General features: G+C 36.9%; 1 protein-coding gene across 3 annotated transcripts in view; it reads right to left on the reverse strand.

The window, feature by feature from the left end:
* Positions 1-12,147: 12,147 nt before the first annotated feature.
* The window catches only part of CCNA1 (cyclin A1), a 43,409-nt gene continuing 41,117 nt past the window's right edge, over positions 12,148-14,439 (reverse strand). For all 3 annotated transcript variants that reach the window (XM_069064667.1, XM_069064665.1, XM_069064666.1), the window contains 2 exons: positions 13,641-13,774; positions 12,148-12,383 (listed from right to left, as the gene is read on the reverse strand). In XM_069064667.1, coding sequence (XP_068920768.1) covers positions 12,332-12,383; positions 13,641-13,774 — 186 coding nt within the window. In that variant the 3' untranslated portion in view covers positions 12,148-12,331. The remainder of the gene's footprint in view (positions 12,384-13,640; positions 13,775-14,439) is intronic.

Below are 14,439 nucleotides of genomic sequence, written 5' to 3' on the forward strand. Positions count from 1 at the left end.
AGGGAGGGAGGAAGGTAGGGAGGGAGGAAGGGATGGAGGGAGGGAGGAAGGAAGGAAGGAAGGAAGGAAGGAAGGAAGGAAGGAAGGAAGGAAGGAAGGAAGGAAGGAAGGAAGGAAGGAAAGAAGGAAGGAAAGAAGGAAGGAAGGAAGGAAGGAAGGAAGGAAGGAAGGAAGGAAGGAAGGAAGGAAGAAAGGAAGGAACCATGGTTTTATGACTAGTTCTATGTATTATACAAATAGAGGGAGTTTGTTCTTCAGGGAAATCCTTATCCATTTTTAATAAAATTAAATCAGAGTGACAATTTGACTTAAAAGATAACATGTATCTGAATTGACCACCTCATTCCTGACCAATCCAAATCCTCCTAGGCATTCTGGGAGAATGAAGCTCCTAATACTTCCTTTTACAGACATCTACCCACTCTCAATTACAATGTATGTGGGCCTTGGGCAGAGATAGCAAAGCAGGGAGGATAATTTGCCACTTGTTCTCTACCTGAAGCAAACCCAGAGATAATTACTAGGGGGAAAGTTCTCTTATTGTCTATTTCACTTTTGTTGCTTCACTGCAAAGTTAGAAAGGCCAACACCAGATGCTTTTAGGCAGGAACAGGAAGACAGCTTTCAGTCTGTGCAGCTGTTAGCTATGAAGTTCTCCCCTGCCCCCTACATCCTCCTTACCCCATCCCCAGCCTGGACTTAGGGCTCAGTGAATGACAAGCTGTCCTGAAGCTACATCTTCATTAGATGAGTATGAGCAGAGGGTTGCACAAGGTCAAGTACAATATGGGATCTGGCCTCCTTATTCAGCTCAGTACATCACCCAAGCAGATTTTTTAAAAAAGCCATCACACCTAATTTATCCACTTAGAATGGTGGTGCACAATAGTGTATTGTGAAGGACTATTCAAGCTTCTCATTGCTTTCCACTTTCAAAATCACTTCCCCTGTTTGCCAAGTAGAACCAAGAGGTTTGTGTGTGTGTGTGTGTGTGTGTGTGTGTGTGTGTACATGGGCTGAGAATAAAAATCTGAATGCCCCATAGCCCCCTAAACTCAACATGCCAAAAACTGAACTCATCTTTCTTCTCAAAACACTGCCCTTGAACTTGCTTATTACTGTTCAAAGTGGTACCACTACCCTCCAAGTCACCCAAACCCAAACCTAAGTATCATCCTTGACTCCTTTCTCTAACTCCTCATATCCAATATGTTGCAAAGTCCTGTCAGTTCTAGTTTTATAACATGTCTTGTATACATCTCCTTTTCTCTTGTGACACTGCCACCACCCTGGTGCAGACCTTTGTCAGCTCACAATAAAAATAGCCAGGGACTCATTGGTTTTCCTTCTTTTTCTCTCTCCACTTCAAGTCCATTCTCCACTCAGCTGTCAAAGTGATCTACCTAAAGCACAAGTCTTACCATGAACCTTCCTTCCTACTTAGTAAACTTCAGTGGTTCCCTTTTACCTTCAGAATCAAATATGAAATCATCTGTTTGGCGTTTGAAGCCCTTCATTACCTGCTTCCATTCTACTTTTCTTTTTTTTATAAGCAATTGGGGTTAAGTAACTTGCTCAAGGTTACACGGCCAGTTGTTTCTGGGGGTGGTGCTAAGTATCTGAGCCAGGATTTGATCCCCAGGTCATCCCGACACTGGAGCCAGTGCTCTTACTCGCTGTGCTACCTGGCCGCCCCTCAATTCTACTTTTCCAGTCTTCTTACATCTGATTCCTCTCCACACATTCTACAGTCTAGCTACTGGCTTTCTTGCCATTCCTAGAGCCCAACATTCCATTTCTTGACCTTTGCATGGGCTGTCTCTCATACCTATAATTCTTTACCTCCTCAAATTTGTCTCCTGGCTTCCTTCAAGTAACAGATAAAAATATGCCTTCTACAAAAAGGTTTTCACAGCTCTCCTTAAGACTAGCATTTTCCCTCTGAGATCATCTCCAGCTTATCTTGTACATATTTTGTTTGCATATAGTTGTTTGTATGTTGCTTCCCTAATTAGATTATGCGAGACTGTCTTTGCCTTTCTTTGTATACCTGGTGCTTAGCACGATGCCTGGCATATAGTAATAATAAATAACAAACAAACAGATAGATTAAAAAATGAATGAATAAATAAATAATAGAAACTTAATAAATCTTTGTTAACTTGACTATTATTTTTCTATTTTCTATAAGGAGGAACAGCTTAAAGGCACATCTTGAGAAATGAAAGCTTATAAAATAGGTCAATAAAAAATTAAGGCATGGTCCCGTCACACAAGTCGTTTATAATAAAGGTCTACATACATAAAATAATGAATAAGATATTAATATTATAAATATGTACCAAGGGCAAAATTATGCAGTAGAAAGCTACAATATAAGTAGGGCAACACATTAAAAAAGGAAGAAAATCACATAGCACTTTGTATATCAGTTCAACCAACAATACCCGGAGAAATATCTTCATCAGACCAAGGATTGACAAAATTAGTTTTGAGTATATTTGAATTAATAGGCAGTACTTAAAAGTACCACGAATAATGGTATCATTAGATGAAGTTGCCTACAGTCAGATTAGTTCACAAAAACTAATGCCACTTTTATTTGGAATACATTTGTCATTTTGTCATATTTGGTGCACACTTGTAGTTTCCATGGAGCTCAAAACACTATTGAGTTAATTTCATCTCTCTACATTAACATGGAAAGATCTCATTATAGCATTCTATTATGCTATATACAATAGAGATCGTCTTTACTGGAGCTGTTCATTTGCATTTTCAGAATAACCTTTGCCTTCTAGTTTTACTCAATTACTAAATAGTTTCCCATTTTGTACTTCAAAGTCAAGAAATGCATTTCCTTTCTCTTGGTCTTCTTGATTCATAAACAAGGATACAACTCTGACTTTCAGGGTTGACAGGCCTCTAAACCATTGGTCTCCAAACAGGGGGCTGAATACCTGTAAGGAGCTATAGTATGATCACAAAAGGTATGTGATTAATCTGAGGGTGGGAAGATAGGTCAAATCTCATATTTGCCATGACATACAAGCATGATCGCTTCTCTATAACAACTACACTATCTCCTTCATTCACTATTCCCCTCAGGGGAAGATTATAATTAAAATTAAAACTTTAATCATATCTAAGGCTCCTATAGTAGCTTAGCAGGCAAAAATATCTCTTGTCCCACACCCAGCATCCCTTTACCTTTCTCCCTATCCCAACACTTAGCAGCAATAGCAAATGCAGGGCTCTCGACTTCAGAACAGTGACCAGAAAGAACCTCACTTGGTTAGAGTGGGAAAGAATGAATCCCTGAAAAGGATGAGCAGGTATGCCTAGGTTTCAGTATGCACTGAGGATTTCATTGTGGCAAGCTGATCCTTCTCTGGAACATTTCTATTTTTGTTGAGGGCATTGCCATCCTTTTAGTTAACTAGATTTAAAACCTCTGAATGTCATCTTCAATTCCTTACATTTACCCCATACCCCCAATCAGTTGCCAAATCTTGTCATTTTTACCTCCACATATTCATATATATGTATATATAAGTATGCATGTATATATGTGTGTATACATACATATTATATGTGTATTTATACATGTGCATGTATATACATATATGTGTATACATATACCTAGGTCCCTTCATATATATATATATATATATGTATATACTGTGTACATACATACAAATATAGTATATATATACAGAAATAGATTAAATATAGATATATCCCTTTTGTCTTTTCCCAATTACTACTCTAGTTCTGGCCTGAAGCACCTTTCACCTAAACTACTGCTATAATTGGTCTTCCCTACCTCTTCTCTCTCCAATCCACCCTCTACAGCAGCCAAAGTAACCTTCCTATCAATCAATCAATCACTAAAGTACCCACTATGTGTCAGGTACTGGGCTAAGCACTGGAAGTGTTGATGTGGCCATGTCACTCCCATAACTCACTAAGCTCCAGATACCCCTTATTGATTCAATTGATCAATTATTTTATATTTATTTATTGTTTTAATTTCCATTTTTCTGTATGTTTTATAATGTACATACTTATTAGTATAACATTACATGTAATTTATGTATGAATACATGTATACATATTAAGGGTGCATACCCACTTTTTTTTTAAACTGAGGGATGTGTGATCAAAAGAAATTTGTAGACTACCATTCCAGGCAAAGCCTTATAGCACCAAGTCATTTAGGCAGTGGACCCAGGCTAATAAGGATGGCAGGCCTAATCCTATGGGAGAAGAAAAAAAAAGTAAACTGTTTCCACAATCCATGAAATAACTATCTGACTTAATCTGGCCCATATGGCACAGAAACATAAGATGAAAATGATAGAAAAGTCCAATTAAAACCAAGATTCCCTGTAAAACTCTATTTAGGGTTCAATAGGTACCTAAAACCCCTTTTATTCTTTGGAGTTTTCCTCTTTCCATCTTTAGGAGGAGAGATTGGGGAAAAAAGAGAAGTTTTAAAAACTGGTAAAAATAAATACATAATAAAAATATTATGTATTTACAACTGAAACTGTGGCCAGGCTGTATCTCTTTCCATTTACAGTGAGGCTAATTTCATTACAGGTACTTAACACTTGAATATATTAACTATGTATGGCATACTGTTTGTTTAATGGTTTGTCCCCCTTGATGGCATATCAAAGTTTCCACTAAAAAGGAGTGGAAACAAGACTAAATGCAAATACAACAGCAGAGTGGCTCAGACATCTCAGTCCAGTTTTGGATAGACATATTTTCTTTCATGATATCTGTTATGAAAACAATATGTTGCAATAAAATAGCATTATTAAATTTTTTAAATTTTTATTAATTTATGTGAAGCAGAAACTTTTTTATTCTTTTTCTAAACTCCAACTTCTCTCCTTCCTCCTACTCCCTCCTCCACCCAAATAGAAGGCAAGAAAAACAAAACCTATTACAAATACATATAGCCATGCAAAACAAAGGATCATATTAGCTATATTCCCCCCAAAAGCAAGAAAAAATAAAGAGAAAATTATTTTAATATGTATTCTGAATCCAATAGTTCTCTGGAATTATGTAGAATATTTCATCATCAGTCCTTTGGAATTGTGGTGGTTCATTATGCTGATTGGTTACTAAGTCTTTCAAAGCTGATTTTCTTTATAATATTGCTGCTATTGTATAGATTATTGCTCTAGTCCTTCTCTCCTGGCTTTGCAAGAATTCATATAATTCTTCCCAGGTTTTTCTCAAACCATCCTCTTCATCATTTCTTATAGCATAACAGTATTCAATCACATTCTTATATCATAATTTGTCTGCCATTCCCCAATTATTGGATATCCCTTCAGCTTCCAATTCTTTGCCACCACAATAAGACCCATTATAAATATTTGTGTACATATGAGTCTTTTTCCTCTTTCTTTGGTCTCTTTTGGGTATATTCCTTGTAGTGATATTACTGGGTCAAAATGTATTCAAACTTTAAAAGCCTTTGAGGGATAGCAGAAAAATTGTTTTCCAGAATGGTTGGAAAAGTTCATAGCTCCAATAGTACATCATAGCTTCAACAGTACCCATTTCCCCACATCCTCTCCAGCATTTGTCATTTTAGTTAATCTCAGGGATGTGATGTTTTATAGTTATTTTAATTTACATTTTTCTCATTATAGTGATTTATAGCATTTTTAATATGACTCTTTTTTTTGTCCCCAAAAAAGGAATCTAAGGTTTGATTGTTGTGCTTGCTTTGCTTCCTTTGCTTGCTCTTGTTGCCACTCAATTACTTGACTTTTGAGCTCTTTGCCACAGTAGAACTCTGCTTATAGAAGGGAGAGCTTTGTCTCAAATTGCTGCAGTTTTCACAGCTACCAGAGCTATTAGGAGGGTACTGTCTCTACAACTCCCACACACTCTGGCTCACTAGTCACACACTTCAGGACCACCACCCAAGACTGCAATCCAGATCCAGGCAAGATAAAGTAAGAGTGATGACCCTCTGAATGGTCACTTGACCCCCCTATGATCTGCAGGCCAGGAGCTCTGGAACAGCCACGTGGAGGCACCTGCACAGCTGCCGCATCTCCACTGCTTCTTGCTCCAGGGGCAGAGGCTGGATCGCATCTCCATCCCCCCCCAGTTCCAACAGAGTTCTACACTGACCTTTTACTTTGTCTTTGGCATTAATGGGTTGATATTTCTGGAAACTGCCACAGCTGCTGGTGATCCACTCTCCTGAGGTCTGCTCTAGCTGCTGCTGGTCAGGGCTGCCCTGGGGCTAAAACCATGGCCTCATGCGGGGCTGGGCTCTGCTCCCAGAATGCTGCAATGGACCCTTCCTGCAGGGCTGCTGGGCTGCCTTCAGCAGGAGATTTGTTTCTCTCTGTCACTTTGTGGGTTCTGCAGCTCTAAAATTTGTTTAGAGTTATATTTTATAGGTATTTGAGGTGGTTATGGGGGGAGCTCACAGAGTTTTCCTGCTTCTGTGCCACCATCTTGGCTCTGCCCCCTAATATGACTCTTGATAGCTTCAGTTTCTTTCTTTGAAAACTGCCTAATCATATCCTTTGACCTTTTATCAATTGATAATATTCTTATAAACTCCTTTCCCTATGTATTTTATAAATAAGATCTTAATCTGAGAAACTTGCTGAAAAGATGTTTTCTGTTTCCTGCATTTTTTTCTAGTTTTAACTTCATTGGTTAAAAACTTTTAAATTTTATAAAATAAAAAATTATTCATTTTACTCCCATGAACCTCTCTTTTTTTGTCATAAATACTTCCCTTTTCCATAGAACTCTCAACTCCACTAATTTATTTATATCACCATTTTTGTATAATTTTGAACTTAGCTAGGTGTATGGTGTGAGATATTGGTCTATGCTTAGCTTTGATAGACTACTTTCTAGTTTTCCCAACAGTTTTTGTCAAACAGTGTCAAATCCCAATATCTGAGATCTTTGGGTTTATCAAACATGAGGTTACTGTGTTCATTTGCTTCTGTATTAGGTATTGTGCACCTTAATCTATCTGACTATCAATTTCTGTATTACTTACCAATTGCCAAATTGTTTTGATGATTGCAGCTTTACAGTATAATTTGAGATCTGGTACTACTAGACCCCCTTCCTTCCCATTTTTTTTTCACCAATTCCTTGATATTCTTGACCTTTTGCTGCTCCAGATAAATTATTTTTTTCTCTAGGTCTATAGCTATAGGTGTATAGTTATTGGGCAATTTGTTGTGATAATAAGTAAATTAATTTGGGTGGTATTGTCATTTTATATACTGGCTCAGCCTTCTAAAGTGAAATTAATATTTCACCAATTATTTCAGTCTTTTGTTATGGAGTTTTTTGTTCTTGTATTCATATAATTCCTGTGTGTCTTGGCAGATAGACTCCCACATATTTTATACCATCTATAGTTGTTTTAAGTAGAAAATCTTTATCTCTTCCTGCTGGATTTTGTTGGTAATACAAATGCTGATAATTTCTTAGGGTTTATTTTTATATATCTGACAACTTTGCTAAAATTGTAAATTGTTTTGATTTAATTTTTGGTTGACTTTCTAGAGTTCTTTAGGTTAATCCCCACATTATCTGCAAAAAGTGCAAGTTTTGTTTCATCATTGCCTATGCTTATTGCTTCAATTTCTTTTTATCTTATTGCTATCACTAACATTTCTAGGAAAATATTGGATAATGTTATAATGGACATCCTTGTTTCACCTGTGATCTTACTGGAAAGCCTTCTAGTTTATTCCTACTATTGATAATCCTTGCTCTTGGTTTTAGATACTAGTACTTTCTAGTGTTTTTAAGAGGAATGGATGTTGTATTTTGGCAAAAGTTTTTTCTGCATCTATTGAAATAATTATTTAATTTAAAAATATTATTAAAATGGTCAATTATGCTAATAGTTTTTCTAATATTTAACCAGTCCTGTATTCCTGGCACAAATACAGCCTGTTCATAATGTATGATCTTTGCTGTAATTTTCTTGCTATTATTTTAAATTTTTTGTATCAATATTCATTAGGGAAGTTGGTCTAAAATTTTCTTTCTCTGTTTTGATTCTTTCTGGTTTAGGTATCAAGACCATATTTGTGCCATAGAAAGTTTGGTAAGACCCCTTTATCTATTTTTTTCAGTTTATGTAATATTGGAATTCTTCCTTAAATGTTTGGTAGAATTTTTCTGTACATCCCTCTGGTTCTAGTTTATTTTTTTTCCCCTTTAGTGAGTTCATTCAAAGCTGGTTCTATTTCTTTTCTAAGATTGGGCATTTAAATAATGTATTTCCTGTTCCATTAATCTGGACAATTTTAAAAATTTTATTCATCTGTTTCATTTAGATTGTCAGTTTTGTTGGCATGATTTTTTTTGTTTCATCTTCATTGGTTATAAATTCATCTTTTACATATTTGATATTGATTAGAAACTACCTTCTAGTTTTATCAGTTCAAAGTATTGTTTTATTTTGATATTAGTTTTATTAATCTCTACTCTGATTTTCACTATTTCAATGTTGGTACTTAATTGGGAGATTTTGTTGTTTACCTGGTTTTTGTTGTTGATGTATGCCCAATTTATTGTTCTACTCTTTATTTAACTGATACAAGCATTTGGAGATATAAAATTTCCCCTAAGTACTGCTTTGTTTGCATCCCCCAAATTCTAGTATGTTGTCAATTGTTGTCATTATCTCTAATAATATTGTTTATAGGATTTGTTTTTTGACCCACCAATTCTTTGGGATGAAATTATTTAGTTTCCTATTAAATTTTAATTTGTGCTTCAAGGGTCTTTTATTTAATGTAAATTTTTATTGCATTATAGTCAGAAAAATAGATGTATTTATTATTTCTGGTTTCCTGTATTTGCTTGTGAGGTTTTTATGTACGGTCAATTTTTGTGAAGGTGTCATGCACAGTTAGGAAATAGGTATACTCCTTTCTATCCCCATTCAATATTCTCTAGTGGTCTGTCATATTTGACTTTTCTAAAATTCTAATTATCCCCTTAACTTCTTGGGTTTATTTTAGTTAGTTTAGGTCTGAAAGGGATAAATTGAGGTCCTTCACTACTATAGTTTTACTATTTCCTCTTGAAACTCATTTAACTTTTCCTTTAAGAATTTGGATAGGATGCCATCTTGTACATTTAGTATTGATATGAATTTGCTTTCTATGGTACCTTTTAGTAAAATGTGGTTTCCCTGTTTATCTCTTTTAATTAGGTCTCTTTTTGCTTTGAGATCATGATTGTTACTCTTGCCTTTTTCACTTCAGCTGAAGATTCCGTCCTGGCCCTTTATTTTAACTCTGTATATTTCTTGTTTCAAAATGTGTCTCTTGTAAACAACATATTGTTGAATTTTGTTTTCTAATCTATTCTGCTATCCTCTTGTTTTATGGGTGACTTCATCGAACTCACATTCAATTATGATTGCTGTTTATTTCCCTCCATCCTATTTTGATATACTTACCCTTCTCTTTTTTAAACTGTCTCTTCCTTAAGAGTCAGTGATGGATGTTCAATAATTCTTAAGTTATCTCTTCTTCATTTATTTTCCAGGTCAGTTGTTTTTCCTATAATTCACATTTTCTTCTATTTTATTTAATCTTTTGATTTTATTATTTGCTGATGTCTCATGGAGTCATTAGCTTCCATTTGGTCAATTCTAATTTTTAAGGAGTTATGTTCTTCAGTAAGGTTTTGTGACTGTTGTACAAAGCTTCCCTGTGACCATATAGATTTTTATGAACAGGTTCTTTTATTTGTTTGCTCATTCTTCCAACCTACTTCTTGACTTTGAACTTTCTTAGTATTAGACTCTACTCACTTCTGGATGGAGTGGGGGGATGTCTGACCTTTGCGTCTTTCTTTTTATGTTATGCTATTTTCACATCATATTCTGGGGGTCTCATGTTTTTGGTGCTTCCAAGGTGTTATGACCTGAGGAGAAGTTTGTTCACTACCCTCCCAGTATAAGTTCTGCAAGTTCCTGACATTGATTTGTGCCTGTTGGTTTCCATGCATTTGAGTTTCTTCAGATGACTGCTGGACTCAGTTACTGTTAGTCTGCTGGGAAGTTCCGCAGTTTCTGCTTGAATCCCTTTTGGTTGTGGTTTCTTGCCCTAGTTATTCTAGTGCAGGCTTATGTCTTGGGCTAAAGGTTAAAACTGAGTCATCCTTCTGCACATTGGACTTGGAGTCAAGAATTCTTGAATTCAAATCCTACCTCAGATCCTTACTAGATTTGTGATTGTGGACAATCCACTCAGCCTCAGTTTCCTCATCTGTAAGATGAGTATAATAGCATCTGCTTCACAGGGTTATTGTGAAGATCAAATGAGAAGGTGTATAAAGTACATATAATTGATAGCCATTATCATTATGAATAAAATATGACATCTGTGGGGAAAAACTGCTTAGTCATAAGGGAAACTATGAGGGTTAGTTTTGGCAGGTGCTATTTTTCCCCTTTCTCCTACTTTTAAGCCTTTTAAGCCTAATGGAACTTTTGGGGAAGTAGGGAGACAGTCTATACTAGAGATTTTAATCAGGTTGTTGAGTACTCCTGGTATGGAAACTTCCTGGCAGTATAGATACTCCCTGCTTTATTTTTGTTTGTGTTGAGCATAGAACATAAAATAGAATAAGCTTAATGTGAACCTAGGAATTCCTAATGTTAACATTGTCATCCTTTGGTTCTTTCAAAGCATCTTCTTTTGAACAACTTGCCTATAACTTAGAGATTAGCTTTAAGGCAGTAAAATGGTATCATCTAACAATGCTTACATGTGGTAGGGACACAAGTCATCAGCAGATTGTAGAGTTAGAGCTCAAAGGGCCTTGGAGACCATCAAATCCATTCCCCTTACTTTATGGATGAGGAAACTGAGGATCATGGAGGTTAACCAACTTCCTTGAGGCTACATAGCTAGTTAGTTGCCTGAGGCAGACTTGTGAAGCCCTAGGACTCTTAGCACTACACCATGCTCCCTTTCAAGGTTTAACCTGTATCTGTTCAACCAGGTTTCCTCTCATAATGCCCATTAAAATAATAATGATGCCGGGGGGAGGGGGGGAAGGTACAGTCAAGATGGCCATGAGGGAGTACTGCCATTTTTGTCCAGCTCACTCAGCACATATCCTCCATATCAAGCTAGGAAATGCACCAAGCTGAATTCTTATTGGGAAAATGAAGAAACAGTCACAGTTAGTCATTTTTTTCTAGGTCAAGGCAGCTTAGGAAAATAGAGGTATGTGGATACTGGGGCAGGGATTCTCCAGCAGTGCAGTGGTTATAATTATAGGGAGCATTCTAGTCCTCAGGGGTTAACTCTGAACATGAGGGTTGGAATCAGACAGAAAGAGATCCCAGAAGATTTCTGAACAAGCAGTGGGGATAGGAACAGATATGGGATGGTAGTTCTGTCACTCATTACCTGGTTATGGGTCATGGTTCCAGGGGAGAGAAAAGTGATCATGATCAGAAGCAAGAGAGGCCCTAGCTGTGGAGGGAGCAAGGAGCTTTTAAGGAGCTCCAAGGAGCAAGCAGTCAGGTCTGGAGAGTACAACAGTTGGCATATTGATGAGGGTCTGTGCAGGTAGCCATTTTCCTTTTCTGAGGACTTAACAGAAAGGGAAGGAAAGTAACAAAAGTCTTCCAGGTGGATAGGTGACAGGGAGACTCTAAACCAAGCCCTATATTTCTTCTGAAGAGAAGAAGCAGGAAGTTGGAGGAGAAATGTAGTTTAGTATTCCATAGGAATCTGTTGGTTAAGCGTAAATGAGCTTCAGGTTTGGTTTAATCAACTATCTTAAGCATGAGCTTGAAAGCAAGAAAATGAAATTAGTACTGCCTACTCTAGAATACTCTATTCATAAATACGGTCAATTTTACCTATGGCACAGGATTTCAGAAGGATCTAATCTACCATATAGAAGAGCAGCTTAGTAGTACAATATGCCAACTGTTGTACTCTCCAGACCCGACTGCTTCCTACGAAGACCTTTAAAATACTTCATAACTTAAAAAAAAGGGTTCATTTTAGTTACTGTTCGTGACCAAAATCCAAATAAACAATTAATAGTAAATAAATGAAGCTTGACACAATCTTATGAGGCAAGTTTTTTATTTAAAAAATAGTCTATATTACAAGCTACTTAAGTCTCAACGACTTTTAATACATTTACATCTTTAAAAAGTGTCAGCTATGTTTAGCAACACTTGCTGACCTGACCTGCAGTGCCCTATAAAAATACAAAGATCAACGCTGTTGATCTTAAGATTAAGTGCTTTATTTCTGGAATTTTATTTCAGAGGAAGAACTGCAGGTGGTTCCATAAGGGAGACATGCAGGTACCTGCAATGAGACCACAAAACCAATTTGTAATCATGGGCTAAAGATTACAATTCACAAAATTCATTCAGATAGTTTAAGCCAGAGAAGAGTATATGTAGCAAGTATTGGCACATTGAAACCTTATCTTAGTCAGCTTACAATAATTTATAAATGGTCCCTTCCCTACCCTTTCTGCACCAGTCCCCACTCCCCTCCCAAAGAGAGAAATGAAAAGGAAAATCAAGCCCAGACTCTAAGGCTTTACTGACCTGAAGTCAGCTTCCTCCTCTAGATTTAGCCCAGCATACCTTATACCTTATCTTCAGCCCCAGAGATGCTGCCTCATATACCCTTTACTTATTAATTTCCCTGATTTTTGAAGTCCAGTTGGAATCACTAAACCTCCTGGACCTCTCTACTTCAGGTGCCAGTTTCAGTCTGAGTTTAAAGAATTAGCCGTAACTAGACTCAAGTAATTTCTAGTTATTTTGCCCCCTTCTGCAGTGACTACTATCACTAGGTCCCACCCCCTTCCCTATTTTCTTTCTCTCCACTCTGGAGCACAAGAGGGTATTTTCTAAGGTTTATTAACAAAGGAAAGGGATACATACAAATTCAGAAACATAGTAGGGTAAAATAATTAGGAGCGTATATAATAAATTTATGCTTTCTCTTAACTAGGTTACCCTAAACTTCCAGGTATTCTAGAGTAAAGCATTCCCTCAGGCTTATCCTGTCCATCTGAATTCTCTCTGGCCCTGGTGGCCTCAGATTTTCCCTTCTGAACACACCTTAGCCAAATTGGGGATTGCCTACTTGAGCTGTCTAAACCAAGATCACTGGTTCATTCTTCCAATCCCAGGTTCACTCTCAGCCAATCAGGGGGCCTCTTGATGGTATAGCAAGCTCATGGTGTTCCACCCAGTCTGGTGCCATCACTCAACTAGGTAGCTAACCACACCTCTCCCCACCAGGAGACAAACAAGGAATATAAAAACAGGTAAATAGAACAGAACCCATTCACCTCAAAATCAAAATCACAATTTAATCTGACAAAGGTCATCCCCAAATGCATACACACATAAAAGACAAACTCATTTTCTGTCTAACTTTGGAGTTGTGGGGCCTCTCCAGTCAAACTGCCTTGGTTTAAAAAGTTTAATGTGTATGACTCTGGTTTTGGAGAGACTGTGCTACTTCTAACACTGATGCTGTTATGACACACATTCAACTTTTATTGAAAGTGATCCAAGACACAAGGAAGTTTTAGAAACTTACTTTAATGCCTTATACTTTTCCCTAATTGCTTGTTGAGGTCGATGGGGGATGTCAAGGCATGCTCTGTGCAGCTCACTCAGGCAAGGCACTATTTCACTTAATGAATATCCAGTGAAGGCAGCCAGGGTTTCTGGCTAATCAAGGAGGAAGAAAAAAAAGACAAACTTGCTTCATAATTCTAAAAATAAGATGACAAAACTAAAGATAATGCTGATAGGTTGTGTTGAATGTCTTTGTGAATATAGTAACACAAAACACAATTCTTACCCTTTACAAGACTGATAATACAGGAATGAGGAAATTATCCTTGAACTAAATTTTCTTGTATTTTCATACTTGACAAGGAAAGGCAAATCCATTCTACTAGCTTCTACTACTGACTGTCTGATTTGATGGAGGAGGCAAGTTTCCCAGAAGATGGGGCACTTTGCCTACATGTCTATCTGTTAGAGGGCTCTCTGCCAAAAGCAGAGCACTTTAAAAAGTACCTAACTTGTAATGATATTTTTCAAAAAAGAGTCAGTGGAGTTATGCTCTGCCTGATTCTGACCAGGAATTTAAGCCAAAAATAAGTGGAAAAAATATTTATGATGGCTAGGCACTTTGAGTTCACATGACTTGGACCAATCAGGTAACAACCCAGGGTATTTTTTTTTAGAGCAATTACCCGTGTTTCCCCGATAATAAGACCTATCCTGAAAATAAGCCCTCCCCTTACTGTGTAAGATTCCTCTAAAATAAGCCCTTCCCTGAAAATAAGCCTATTGAGATTGCTACTGTAGTGAAGGTGATCCCCTGT

This window comes from Petaurus breviceps, unplaced genomic scaffold (genome assembly GCF_028583685.1).
Source record: "Petaurus breviceps papuanus isolate PSGF00001 unplaced genomic scaffold, PetGlider_PUasm1.0 90639, whole genome shotgun sequence".
Classification (NCBI taxonomy): domain Eukaryota; kingdom Metazoa; phylum Chordata; class Mammalia; order Diprotodontia; family Petauridae; genus Petaurus; species Petaurus breviceps.